Consider the following 14,510-nt stretch of genomic DNA (forward strand, 5'->3'; position numbering starts at 1 on the left):
AGACTCCATTTTAATAAAATAATTCAGAAATTTAAAATTGATTTCTTTTTTCTCTGTAGTAATAAAACAGTACTATGTAATTGATCCCAACTAAGATATAAATAATCCTTATTGGATGCAAAACAATCCTTGATGACTTTTGTGAGCTGGAAGCATTTTGAAATCTTTTTTTAGCCTTCCCCTGCTTTGTAGGCACCAGTTAACTTCATTTTCTTATTCCCACTCAGGTGCTTGGAGTCCATGGTTGAGTGACAGGCTAAACAGTGATTATCTCTGGACAAATGGATGGGTGTCCAAATTTTTTCACATGCCACAATTACTATTTCCTGTGTTCCTAAGTTTTAGTTATAAAATATATAAAATGTATCTGTGCATTAATTTTTACCCACTGATTACCCACAGTAAATATTTATTTCTTTTCACTTACAAAATTAACCAAATATGTAATTTGGCAAGGGGTTCTACAACCTGCTGCACATAGGCTACATTTGTTACATTGGTTTGCATCCTTGATCCTTGATATGCTCTGTAAGTACAGTTTGTAGCAATTGCTTTTGGAAGAGATAGTGAAGGGTTGGTTGTTTTTTCAGAGCCTTTGCTATTCACATTGTTGATTCAGTAAGGGTGTGATGGTTTAGCTGGACCTTTATCTGTCAGTGATTGTGCTTATGTTGGCTAGAGGCACATGAATACAGGGGAACATCAACTCAGTTCAGATTTATTTAGAGTTTAGAGAGACAAACATACATGCATAACTCTATAGCAGCTCAAAGGATCAGAAAGAAATACCAGAGCATATGTGACAGGAAAAAAAGCAGATATAGGGCCCTAATTCTATATGATCTTCAGGAAGCTTATGTCCCCCCTTAATGCTTCCTTAATGTATAATATACATTTTATAATTATGGCTTATCTGCTCCCGTGCTTGTTAGTTCAGGAAGGTGCACCTGAACCTCAATTTTGCTTTGGTAAACACAGACCATCTCTTTACTGCCTGCCTTACATATCCTAGTTCATCTGCTTGAGGGTTACACTATCACAAATTTATTGGCATGGCTGTAGGGGGCTACTACTGAGAACTTTGGCCTGGGCCCACTGGCCCTTAAATTGCCCCTGACTGGGGCCTGCCAAATCACTTTCCTTATTAGAAGCATTCTTATAAGACTGTAATAATAAAATATCCATATTAGTTATAAAATGTGTTTAGCATTGTATATATTGTTTTAGAAGAGGCAACTTACTATCTCTCTTGCTCATGCGCCGGAAATGTGCCATGTTTATTACTCCTAACTGCACTGCACTGTGATGACCAGTAGGTGGAACTCCTGCTGCACTACAATGTTCCTACTAACTAGGAGAAATTATCAGCTGGTCAGTTAAATACCTTGCAGCGGCCCAGCACAACTCTGGATCAAGATGCAGAACATACAGACAATGAAATAAAACAATTAATGAAAAAAAACTTCACTCAGGAGTTCTAGAGATTAATGCATGGTTTCTGCAGACTAATGTCTATACTTTCTGCAACCATAATAGCACTGTAGGAGCTTATGCTCTTCATTCTACCTTCCCAATTAATATTAATACCAACCATTCTAATTTAGCCTGATACCAAGTCCACCACAAAAGTTTTGGAAGAAAGCTGAACTGAATCCCAACTTGAAACTATATATTTAAATCTGAGCTAAATTTGAATTAAAATTTCAATTTAACACTAAATTTTCTTCTAAGGGTAAGAGAGTTTATAAAATGTCTCTTTAGTAATCGAATAACTTGATGAACTTTTGTGAACCTCACTGACCAAAGAGCTATGAAATCCATAATTCTAAGCAATTTTTCAGTATACATTATTGTACACATATATTAATGGTTTTAAACTTATATAGTATTTGTATTTGCAACTGAAAGCAGAATATTCCAAGGTTAATTTAACAGTGTTATTTCTAGACTTTTCCATAGTAATATATCTGATTTCTCTGAACTTGGGTGCTTAAACTCTTCATACTTCTCCAAAGCTAACAAAGGGGCTGTTTAAAATAAATTTATATGGACACAAACTATATTTCTTCATGTGCTGGAAAACCTTTTGTTAATAACTAGAGTCTCTGGTCCCTTTTATTGACTGTTTAATCTATACAACTTCTATGTCATTCACCATAAGGTGGAGTTGGAATTGACAATTTATAAAGCTGCAAATGGTTTTGCCAAAGTTGGAGAGAAGTCAGTATAATACAATGATGTTCCAGTCAAGCAGTAGGGATAATGATCTACCTAAACACTGGGAGTAGTAATTGACAAATATGGTTTTCTGGCTTTCCAACTGATTCGACTTCTCATTCTGTAGTGTGACACATACTAGTACAGTATTATAAAGCTATAATTTAAATTTAAATAGGTAAGACTGGATAAGAGACTTCAATGTCTGGAAGTATCTTCTTCTAGTCTGGGGGTACCATTTAGAACTGTTGTTAGGATCTCTGCGAGAAAGAGGATGGTTAGACTAAAGTACTGTATATTTCTCTTTGTTCTAGTGTTTACCAGTGTTTATTTTTCTTTAAACTTTTGTGACTGTCCATAAAAAAGTGTGTAATCCTGGCACCAAAAAGAGATGTAATGTGCAAAATGGTGTAACCTTACATGTCATGTTCATGCAGGTTGACCTTGGAGGCCAGAACAGAGAGAAACATTTCCAGAACTGAACACTTTCTAAGAGTAAGAGAGTTTATGAAATGTCCACTCCAGTAATCGAATAACTCTGGTTGTAGGGAAGAAAAGAGAAAACAGCTGCCCATCTTTCCTGTTGTGACATTTCCTTGTATAAGCAGAGGGCTCCAGATGCTTTATGTATGGCTGGCTGGTTTCCCAAAGCTCCTAAAAGAGTGACAGTTTGGACAGGCGGTAGGGTCTTTTTTACATATAAAGTAAGTCAAATGGAAAAGTATTGGGTGAGGTTTTTTTTTTTAACATTTTTGAGTCCGTTTTCAATTTGACTTTGACTGGCAAGTGAAATTATTCAGAACGGAATAAGAAAACATGGAATAAGAAAACCCCTTATTGGGTGATGTTAAGATCAAAGCTTCCCTTCTGCTATACACACGTCATTGCCTTAAACTGACTGTTTGAGAGTCATCTGCATTCAAAGTGCTTCTTTAGGTACCTTTGGATAACCATAGTTTTATTATGGAAGTAACAAAAGAAACGAGTAAAACTATGGTCAAGTGGGCTAAAATGAGCCAAAGAACCCTCCACAGCTAATTAAAGGACAATGAAGGTTAATATAAATTAATAGTAAGTCTAAAGGCATTCTTTTTAAGTACTTACTGCATATCTAAATTCCCAGATCCCTGCTTGCTTCTCTGAGATATGGTGCTGGCAGCCTAAAGCAGTGTGAAGGCTACAGTGACATCACTGAAATCTCTCTCCCCTTCCTGTAGGTGCCAGCGGCAGCCTTCCTATTCTCTGAGCATGTGTGTAACTTGATCCTGTCTCCTGTTCTGAGCTACACATGCCCACCAGCCAATCAGAAGCGGATCTGGCAGGGGGGAGGGGGGGGAGGGAATGAAACACATGTGCAGTATGAAGCAAGGAGGGAAAGGAAGGGAGAAAACCTTTTTAGAGATGGCTGCCTGTTCTAGAAAATGTGAAGTAAGTGTGACTGAGTAAATATTTGATTAGGTGAGCCAAAAGTGTGGCGTTTTTACTAAACAATAGGGGGACTATTGGGCAGTATGCTTTTTACATTTTGACTTGCATTCTCCTTTAAATGTCAAGGAGCTTTGGTACCTAACCCCAGGGTAGCAATCAGTTAGCCCCATGATACTACCACATCATTAATCATGTTCTGCAGAGTTAGTGGCACACACAGGTCAGCTTACACTGGAAGGAAGAGGAGGGACTAAGATCTGTTATTGATAGTTTATTGGATTATGGAGAATAAAACTGCAATAAATGTAATATTTTCTTGCAGTTGGACCCCTGCCTTTCTATACTGAGATCTGGTCATGAGCATGCAGCATGTGAATAAGTCCTTAAAACATAGGCATCAAATGTTTTAGAAGAGGCACCTGCATGTAGCTCACCCACCATTGCGCCCTAGGCACGTGCCTTATCTGCCTACCCCTAGTTTCAGCATTGACAGCAGGGCTTGTTTAATAAATTCACACCAGTGCAGAAACCCATAGCAACCAATCAACAAATACCTTTGATCAATTACTGGAACTTAAGAGTGAAACCAAATTTCAGATTGGTTGCCTTGGGTTACCAGACTGGTGCTAGTTTGCCCAGTGTAAGTAGCTGAACTTCATTGAACTCTAAACCCTGAAACTAATGCTGCTATCACTCTACAGGACTGGTCTGCAAGAAGAGGGCAAGATGCCCCCATTACAAAGGTAACATTCAAACACTCCCATTTATCCATTGTCCTGTAATGTAGACTGCCAGCCTTCTTCTCATGTGCAGTACATATTATCTTTAACACAGACGAGTGAGAAAGGTGAAGAATCATTTACTATTTCTGCCAGCCCATGGAATTAAATATATTAAGTTTCTATATTACCTGAACATACAGGTGTTTTGTTCTGCACAGAGGAGCCGCTTACAGGTTTGCCATCAGGGGTGACGCACCAGCAGTATCCTGTGAACGTATGACATTGCACCTGTTGAATGAGAACAAAGCCTTTATTTTATTTTCTCTAGACTTAGGGAAGTTTTGAAATCAAACTGACTAAGTTTGTAAACAGTGACCATCATTCCTCTCTGCCCTAGGACCTCTCACTTACAATGTACACATCCGTACATGTAACCAGTTTAACAAAAATACTTCATATAGGAGCAACTTTACAGATGTTGTGTATTATAACAAATCTCTGGTCTTTTCATTAAATGGGTAACAATATAAAAAGGCTCTATCTGATTGTTGCCCATTTATTGTTTAAAAAACTACTGGAAAGAACTGATTCACATTCATTTTCAATTTATAGTTTGCCGTGCTTGCATAGCAAAAGAATTCCTTGGCGCTTACTTTGCTGTGCCTTCCTTCTTTCATCAAACAACAGCCGAATAACGGGCCAAGGTTAACTGATGGTTTGGCAGAATGATAGCTGTCGATGCCGTCTTCTAATGATTCTGTATAAGCCCATGTTATGACTTGATCACTATTCCCAGGGACTAACTACATTTGGCCCACCAGCTGGGTGGCCAAATGAAGAACTTTGTAAATAAAATGGATAGGGTTTGACATAAAAAATCAGAGAATGATGCAATAAGGTAAAAGATGATTGGCAATAAGATACCATGGGGCAGTCGGGCAATAAAACTTTGAAGGGCTCGGATTATCCCAGCAGATGACAACAGAAAGCAGAAGAAATCTGTCTGGAACTCATTTACACTGCAGGTTGGAAAGCACTAATACTATTACTTAGCAGAGTGGTTTAGTATCATAAACCTGTAAAATAACATTTCAGAAAACAGGGAATATAATTTTCTCTCATTAATTCCTTGCTGGCTGTAAAGGATAGATTCATTTTCACAAGCAGGATCATGTGTTGTCTGGCAAAGCAGAGCCCCATAGAACAGAATGGAACTTGGAGATGTGCAAGACTTGCAGTTAGGTACTTAAGTGTCCATACGGTACATTCTACAACCTACAGTAGGTATGCAGTTAATAAACTACTGTATATTTGGAGTAATCTGAAGCTGACATAAATCTATTCACCATCCTGGAATTATTATTTTTCAGTAAGATGACCTTTGATTTGCATCAAGAGTAGAGAGGGAATAAAGCAGACCATAGGTACTAGAAGTTCACAACATCTAGAGCGTGGCCTGTTTTACAAATGAAAATGAAATGCCTGTAGAATTCAGATACCCTGTGCAATTTGATATATATATATCTCTTGGAGAGCTAACTGTGTGGTAACAATGCCCTCATTACCGTGTTGAAGTTTTAAAGGACTGCTGTACCCAGTGTTGGACTGGGGTGCCAGGGGCCCATCAGAAAACCTTAGAGTGTGGGCCCAATCTTCAAAGACTTCTTCCTTCTCTCGTATTATTAATTATTCTTTTAATCACTTCCCCATACATATTACTATTTATTCTTCCTTCAATTTTTTTCTTTGTTCTCATACAGAAATGAGGAATGACCATAGTAAAGGCATACAAGGAAAATAGCTGGGTAAAAAGGAGGGCCCACTGACACCTGGGCACACCGGGAGTTCTCCTGGTGGGCCAGCCGGACACTGACTTTACCTTTAGTATTTGTCTGTGGAAATATTAAGTAGACAACACATCATTTTTTTCTTTTTTTGTTCTCTGAGCTTATAGTTGTGTTTTGAGCTTCTATAAATGTGTTACTACACCTAGCAGTCTTGTGTAAGCCTCCATTCTTTGCTGTGTATTTTATATGATGATTAACCATAAAATTATGTAGGCATAAAACTATGTAGGCATAAGTCTTCTCCTGCACAATTCTGCTGACAACAATGCACTGATAATTTAATATTATTTTGCATTCAAAGCCTTTCTTGGGTCATCAACTTTACTAATCCTACAGTTCTTGTCTGAATTTTTTATTGTCCTTACTTATACTTCTTGAGCAAAAGCAAAACATTTATAAAATATAACACCGTCCAATAAACATTTATCTATATGAAGGTAGTGTAGAATTATATAATCTTTATTTAACGTTCTTCTTTCAATACTAGACCTGCATTCCACTGGTTTGACAGCTAGGCCTAAGATCTCCCAAAGGTGGCGAAGAATTTCCGAGCACTTTTAGACTGTTTTCGGGGGTTCTGATTCTTTTACATTAGAGATGTGATCTCCGAGCAATTACAGTCTCAGCAGTAAATGTTTTTCTTGGGTCTGGACCATTTGCTAAGCAATCACTTTCCCCCTATGAAAAATCGAGAGGAGAAGAAGCCAAAACTAACAAATTCTTGAATGTCTATTCTTCATTTTGTCTATCACATCAAAATAAATACATCTGGCTTTTTGTTGTTTTCTGCAATATATACAGAATATGTTCCTATCGACTGATACTCTATGGAATTATTATCTTTAAGTATCCATTCAGTAGGAACGAACAAGGTTTACTGTTATTACAACAACAAAAAATATATGGAAGTATATTTATTTTTCATTCCTATTAGATTTATACACTGATTTTGAAGTAGATTTATGCTCTGATTTTGCAGTCTCTGTGTAGGCTTACTATCACCTGCGGCTGTATGGCCTTTAGCTTCAAGCATACTGGTTCTTCTCCACTGCCCCATTCTACCCCAGGCCCACACAAACACAAACAGCCATGTTGTTCTCTAGGGACTATGTACATATTACAGTGTCAAAGGTAATTGGCTTGTGGGTTAAACTGTCCAAATACCAAAGCACAGCCCACTCTGAGTGGTTCAGTGGGCTGTCAGTCATCCCCGGGGGTGTTCCTCTGCTTGGGGGAAAGGCCTAGAGCAGCCTCTCACAAGTTCGTTTTTGCAAAGGAATGCAAGGAAGTTTTGCACAGGCTCGCTGGTTTTCTTTTCTCCCATACAGTTTATCCAGTTTGGGGGTTCTCTGATAACTTTGCTTACACAGTAAATTTATATTGCTGCCCTAGTACTAGGCTAGTACTTCTGAAACCTACAGGTTCATAGAAGCTCAGTGGGGCCAGGCACCTGGTGGATGGATCCACCCCTCCACTTTAATCACAGGGAATTTTTTTATTCTATGTGATTTCGGAAATAATATACTTCTTTCTACAGCCATTCAGTTTATAGGGAAAAACATAATAAAAGCTTCTTCTCATGGAAGAATAATACATTTTCTAAATATAATCTGCTAAAAATACCGTATTGTTTCTGAAATAATCAAGTAAATGTTCACCCATCCCTTATCAGCAATCCACCCCTCTACATGCTGGCTTTGTGTCAGGCTTGTTGTTTTGATGGACAGTTAACTGTAATATATCACTGATTTGTGCTCCCTTTGCCTAGAATGGATTTGAGTTAAGTGTCTTATAAAAAAATGACTCTAACACAAAGCCTCTATACAAACAAGCAGTGATTTGAATGTAAAAAAGAATTGCCTGAATGAAAAATAGGCTACAATATATTAAAAGTAAAAATCTAGACTAATGATGACATTGTAAACCTCATGCTAAAGACAGTGCAGACTAGAAAGGCAAACAGTTGAAGAATAAAAAAAAAATAAGATCAACTTCCTCAATTGCCTCAGAATATTATTGTCTATATCATAGTATAGGGTGAACTGCCCCTTAAACAAAATCTGTAAATTGTTAGTAGATATTTAACGCTATCAGAATACACTGAATGGTTTTATGAGTCTTTTCTCCTTTTTCTACATTCAGATAAACAACTAATACCGTAAATGGAACTTTTAGTCTACACAGCCTTTTCCAAAATGTTTGTGTTGGTTCCACTGTGGTACCTACAAACAACCTTTTATCTCCAGATTACTACTTTCAGGGAAAAATAAAGGCATAGAACACAAAACCACAATAGGCCACCAGAAGAGGCACCATCCTACAAACTATGAGATGCTCCTGCACTATAAGTCAATAATGCCTTCCCAGACTAGCAACACTACCATACCTGATAAATGGAACCTAAAGTGATTTTATAAACACTGCCGTGGTTTCTATTGCTACTTCGATCACCAGATCTAAACACTATTAAATCTTACTGAGATGTTTTGGAGCTTAATATTTGTAGGCTACATTTTCCGCTCCTTCGTTCCTCAAACTGAAAGAGGTTTTGCAATTTGACTAATGATCCAACATGCCATTAAGAACAGATTTCAGCTTATAACACAGAACTGCATAAACGACTAAAGGTGATCAAAAGGCCATTGGTTGTTCTGGTTGGTTGGTAAATATTCATGTATCATTAGGTGTTTTTGTGATATCTGTGTATATGATTACATTTCTTGGCATGTATAGTGAGTCAGCATTGTGGAACAAGCAAAGAAGGGAAATAGCTGATACCGGTGTATGTGGTCTTGTTCTGCTTCATTTGACTGTATGTGAGACAAATTATTTATATGATGTGTAAATGGGTTCTAGCTGTTGAAGTGCTTAGAAAAAAACTCCATTGTAAGACCTGAAAAAAATATGTCTAACAATTCATTGTTTTCCTTATGAACCTTATTGCTGGCCCAGAAATTCTACTGGCCAAAGATCAAATACTGTATAGCACATACGAGGAGCAGTTTAAGCTGGTCATTGGTTACACTGCAAAGCTGTAATTGGTGCAGTTAGTAAACAAAAAAACCATTTCACCACTGATGCTCTTTCAGTAAAGGGGCATATTTATTATAGTGTGATGATGCCCATCAGCAAATAGATTTACATTTTAAACCTACAAGTTAGAAAACAAAAGCAAAGATCACAGGTAATTTTAGCTTACACACTATACTAAATATGCCCCTAAATGTGCTAAAATTGTTAAACAACATGGCTAGGTGTACAGTATGAAGTGCATGCTTGTAATGGTAGCACATATGACAAATTTATTTAAAAAAAAGTGCCAATCTGTTTATCTGTTTAAATGTGTTGAAAAGTTGGTTACATTCAATCATCTTTCATTTTCATCTTACAGTTAAGTGGGACTTGTGAGGTTTTTCGTTTCTGTATCTTACAAGGTAGCATTTGGTTTTGGGCATGATAAGAATGTCACATTCCCTCTTTTATGCCTATAGCTGATGTAAGATACTGCAGATCTACATAATCTCCATGTTGATTCCTCTGGACTCAATCACCACCCCTTCTCTTCTCAACCCAGCCTATCCTTACATATTTAACACTCTAACAGGACTAAAAGCCCACAAGCAGTAGCCACTTACAAGATGGAGCTACACAGAAACAGCAGTTTGCTTATATATCCCACAGCAATATTCTCACTAGAATGGCTGCTAATGAAAATAATTCATAGATGATATAGTATATCAGGGATCCCCAACCTTTTTACTCATGAGCCACAGTCAAATATAAAAAGACTTGGAGAGCAATACAAGCACCATAAAAGTTCATGGAGGTGCCAAATAAGGGCTGTGATTGGCTATTAGGCAGCCTCTATGCACACTATCAGCTTACAGGAAATCTTGTTTTTATTCAACCAAAACTTGCCACCAAGTCAAGAATTCAAAAATAACTACCTGGTTTGGGGGCACTGAGAGCAACATCCAAGGGATTGGGGAGCAACACTGGTTGGGGATCACTGTAGTATATGCATAAAGACCAGCACAATCTCACACAGCAACTTTGCTTTTTATCAGCTTTTTAGATACCTTTCCAGATCATAAGGATTTCCTCACCCTATCTATTGTCATACGGGTGACTTGTGACACAAAATGCTACTATTTGTTCAGGTGCAAGAGATTTTTTTAGATTTAGGCAAAGGTGGGTAAGAGCCATGTTAGCGGACAAGTCATCAAGACTTCTTTCCTATTGGTAGAAACACAATTACAAGCAACCAATCCTTAGTCTGACTGCATTATTGTGGAATCACTACTGTACACAAATAATGCCACTTTGTACTTTGAAGACCATTCACTTTTCTCTGCTTCTCGCTGGTTCCTCCTTAAATTCCAAAATCTTATCTTTTTACAATGTCCATGTCCTCTGCCCTTTTTCCCTTTTTAACATTTTACTTTACCATGATTTGCTCATGTATCAATCTTTCATCTCCTCCCAAATGCTACTTGACATTTTATCACCTAGAAAAATACCCAAGCATATCATCCCTTAGCCATAATGCCTCTTAAATACCAGCATGTTCCAAACTGCTTTACTCAGCTCTTGCAATGGTTGTCTGTAAGTTATCTGTATCTAACTTTGACTGGACACTTTATTAGGGAGGATTCTCTTTTCTTGTGCCTGTTTCTAATTGTGCTTGTCTTGTGCATGGCTTTCATTTGGAGCACTTACTGTAAACCCCCTTGTTCTTGCATTCTTATATCATGTGTTTTGGGCAGAGTGCAGCAGAAAATAAATAAATAAATAGACACATGCATCTATGCATGCTTAAATGTTGTGTAATCAATGAGATAATTGATGCTTTCACTTTGATGTACCATTTCCCCGATGATAGCAGTTCAGTTAATTGGAGAAAGAGTAGAGTGATTAATGAATGCTAGTCAGGGGAAATGGCTGCCTTCTTTTCAACTCCATCTTATGGGCATATTTGGCATTTTTATTAACCTCTTAAACTAGGTATAAAAATCAGAACATTGCATCTGTGAACAGAAGAAAGAATAAAGTAAAAACTTACACATGTTAAAAGGTTAATAAAGCCAGACATACTTTTTTACTCTACCTAGAAATAATTCGCTATCTGCAGTGTCATTACCAAGGGGTCAGCTGTATTTAAGATATATTATGCTGATGTAAAATGTATATTTCTTTTCTACTCTAAGTTCTAATTTTGCCTAACAAATGACAGGCATTGCTGAAGTAACAACATGACAAAATACAGAGGAACTCAAACAGCTTGGAATCCAGAGCTAGATAATGCACATCCAGGCGAACATTCCTCAGGCTGCTTAAGGGCTGGATGATGAACACCTCTTTGCCAGAAAATGCTGCATTAGAAGCACAACTCATCTTCTGGTTTCTGGCATTTACAAAATCAAATGTGACTCATATCACTAGTTACCGCAATAAGAAAGGCGGAAATCATTTATAATAGAGCTGTCCTTATGGGATTACAGTTTTACAAACCTGCGCTATTCAGTAATTTATCAGTAAAACAGAAAATGTTCAGTTGGTTAAGTCATTTTATTAGCTCAACAAACATCTGGAAGTGGCTATATAGTTCACTAAAATGCTGTTTGGTATTTTAAATATCTAAAGTCTACAGGATATGTGATTTTAGGGAGGTAAAAAAAAAACCTCACATGTGTAAGAATCCCACAGTCTGGATGAGACTGTAACTTTCCCGAAGATGCTATGAATATAGTTGGCTTAGCCATCCTGTGACCATGTCTCATCATCCTCGAGGAATGAAGTGTTGAAGATCAAAGTCCACTGGACAGCAACACTTTGACATCCTTTACAATAAATCTTATTCTCTCGGCTCTTAATAAAACAATAACAAACTGCTTCTATTCAATTCCAAGACATGTTCCAATGTAAACTTGTGTTGCTGAACAAAACAATACTGCACTAATTTGACACATAGCTATCTTGAAGAAGAGTTTTCCATCATACTCATATTTTAATAATCACCCAAAGCCATGTGGAATGAATTAAAATGTAACATGATATCTACAAACATTCCCATATAATCTGGAGCAAACACAGAGTAATGTGTCCAGTAGGACAAGACAATCTAAGGGACAACCAAGAAAACAAAGTCTAAACTGTCAACTATCCGCCATGTTTAGGGATTAAGGGCCACCTCCTGGGATCATAGGATTCACAGTGCACACAAACAAGCCAAGGCACACATACATGCTAGGCCACATCATCCAATGAATGGACAGTTCTGTCTTTTGTTTCCACACTTCTTCCTGTTACAGTTAGAGCTGCATCATTTCCTGTCAGGTGATCTCTGAGACAGCACACACCCCGTCACAAAATGGCAACTCAAGGAAAAAGGGCAATATTTACTTTAATAGGCTGCTTAATATGATATTAACTACATGTTGGTTAAGTCTTCTTTCTGGGGATAGAGTGTTTCTTTAAATTTGTAGTCCTGCAGACTTAAAAGTTAAAGCAACATTTTTTTCATTTAGGTCTAATTGCATTTCTTGTCACGACCAATGTTAAATCGGCCCTTAAGAATTTAAATGTTCTGACCTAGTATATCTTCAGACTTCTTGCTGTACTCTCTATACATAGAAGGTAATTGTGTAAAAGCTAATAGGAAAATACTCTAGCTACCATAAATGTCTAAAGAGGAGGATTTCAAAGAGCTGAAATAGACCGCTCATCATCCTCCAGGCAAATGCTACCCAATATCTGGCTTACTACCATTTCTTAATCTTTGCTCATTAATCTTAGCAAGAAAGAATCACATTGTAGGCTCCCCTTCTACATTGGGCTCTTGCAGGCAATACCTTTTCTTACGAGCAATGCAATCTCCATCACTGCTATATTAAAACCCCTAGCAAAGGATGCAACAGCTAGAAGCCCAAGGGTTGACTGAAAGGAACACGACCAGCTTTTGTAGCCAATTTTTTTTTCATGTATTATGCTTAGATATATACTTTTAAAGTTACATTTAGCAAATGAAATGTTATGTATCCAACCCATAATTCTGGCAGAAATCAGAATAATTACTAAAAGAAGTATAAAATCCTTTGCTGTTGTGGGGTAGGGTTTTACAATAACAAACCTCTGAACTGGATACATTTCACAGGCTAGGCAAAAAAAATCCAATAATAATATTCACTTTTTTCTATTCAAACAGTTCTGAGTGTCTACATTTATATATTCAGCACTCACCCATCTGCCTAGCAACAAGAGTCTGACAAATTCTCCGTCTGTGGTTTTAATCCTCTGGTGTTGAATGGAACATGATAGGTTCCACACGAGGAACCAGTCCAAGAAATATCCTAGCTTTGCATATGAAATGAACCTAGAGGAACAGATTTTCAATACAGATCTTTCCAGAATCAACATGTTGGACTTATCTAGGCACAAGACCTTACTAATTGATTTGAGATTTCTAATGGTTCGTTCAGTCCTTATGTTTATTCTTGTTAAGGGAAAAGTATTCAAAATGTTGTATGACCTGTTATTTTAGTGTTTGCTCTTGCTACTGTTATTTATGAAGACTGCTTTGGCAGAGGCAAGAAACATGGCAGCTCCTAACTTTATGTATGAATACAAATATGCAGATAATGTTTTATGTACATGCAGGCATGGGATCCCTTATCCAAAAACCCGCCATCCAGAAAGCTCCAAATTACAGGAAGGTCCTCACCTATAGAGTCCATTTTAAGCAAATAATTCTAATTTTTAAAAAGTGATTTTCTTTTTTTCTGTAATAATAAAACAGTAGTTTGTTATTGATCCCCCAACTAAGCTGCATGGATACATATTGGTGGCAAAACCATCCTAATGGGTTTATTAAAAGCTGATTTTAAGCAGACTTTTTCGCAGACTTAAGGTATGGTGAAAGATTGCAGAAAGATCCCATAGACAACCGCAGGTCTAAAGGATCCTAGATAATACATCCTATACCTATAACAGCTCATTAGAGAATGGAGTATAAGCCATACTAATGAACAGGCTATTTTTTTATTTATTGTTATGTATTAATTATTAGACAAAATATTAATATTTCCATTATTATTATTCTATTTTTGGCTTTTAATACCAAACTTTTGCAAAAAAAAACCCCAACTTTCAATAACAATATTTTTTTCCTGAATGTAGTAGGAATGTTATTTTGAATGCCTTCATAAAATATTGATGCAAACCAGCCAGTCTTTTTTGGACCTATTCTCTTTTCTGGTTCCTAAATATTTAGTATTTTGTTTTAATAAAGAGCCAACAT

At 37.1% G+C, this 14,510-nt stretch overlaps 1 protein-coding gene across 8 annotated transcripts in view; it reads right to left on the minus strand.

Moving 5' to 3' along the window:
• Nucleotides 1–14,510, minus strand: part of smoc1 (SPARC related modular calcium binding 1) — a 143,809-nt gene that overhangs the window by 60,904 nt on the left and 68,395 nt on the right. For all 8 annotated transcript variants that reach the window (XM_012968040.2, XM_012968039.2, XM_012968045.2 and 5 more), the window contains 1 exon segment: nt 4,556–4,655. In XM_012968040.2, the coding sequence (XP_012823494.1) occupies nt 4,556–4,655 (100 nt within the window).

Source organism: Xenopus tropicalis, chromosome 8 (assembly GCF_000004195.4).
Source record: "Xenopus tropicalis strain Nigerian chromosome 8, UCB_Xtro_10.0, whole genome shotgun sequence".
Taxonomy (NCBI): Eukaryota; Metazoa; Chordata; class Amphibia; order Anura; family Pipidae; genus Xenopus; species Xenopus tropicalis.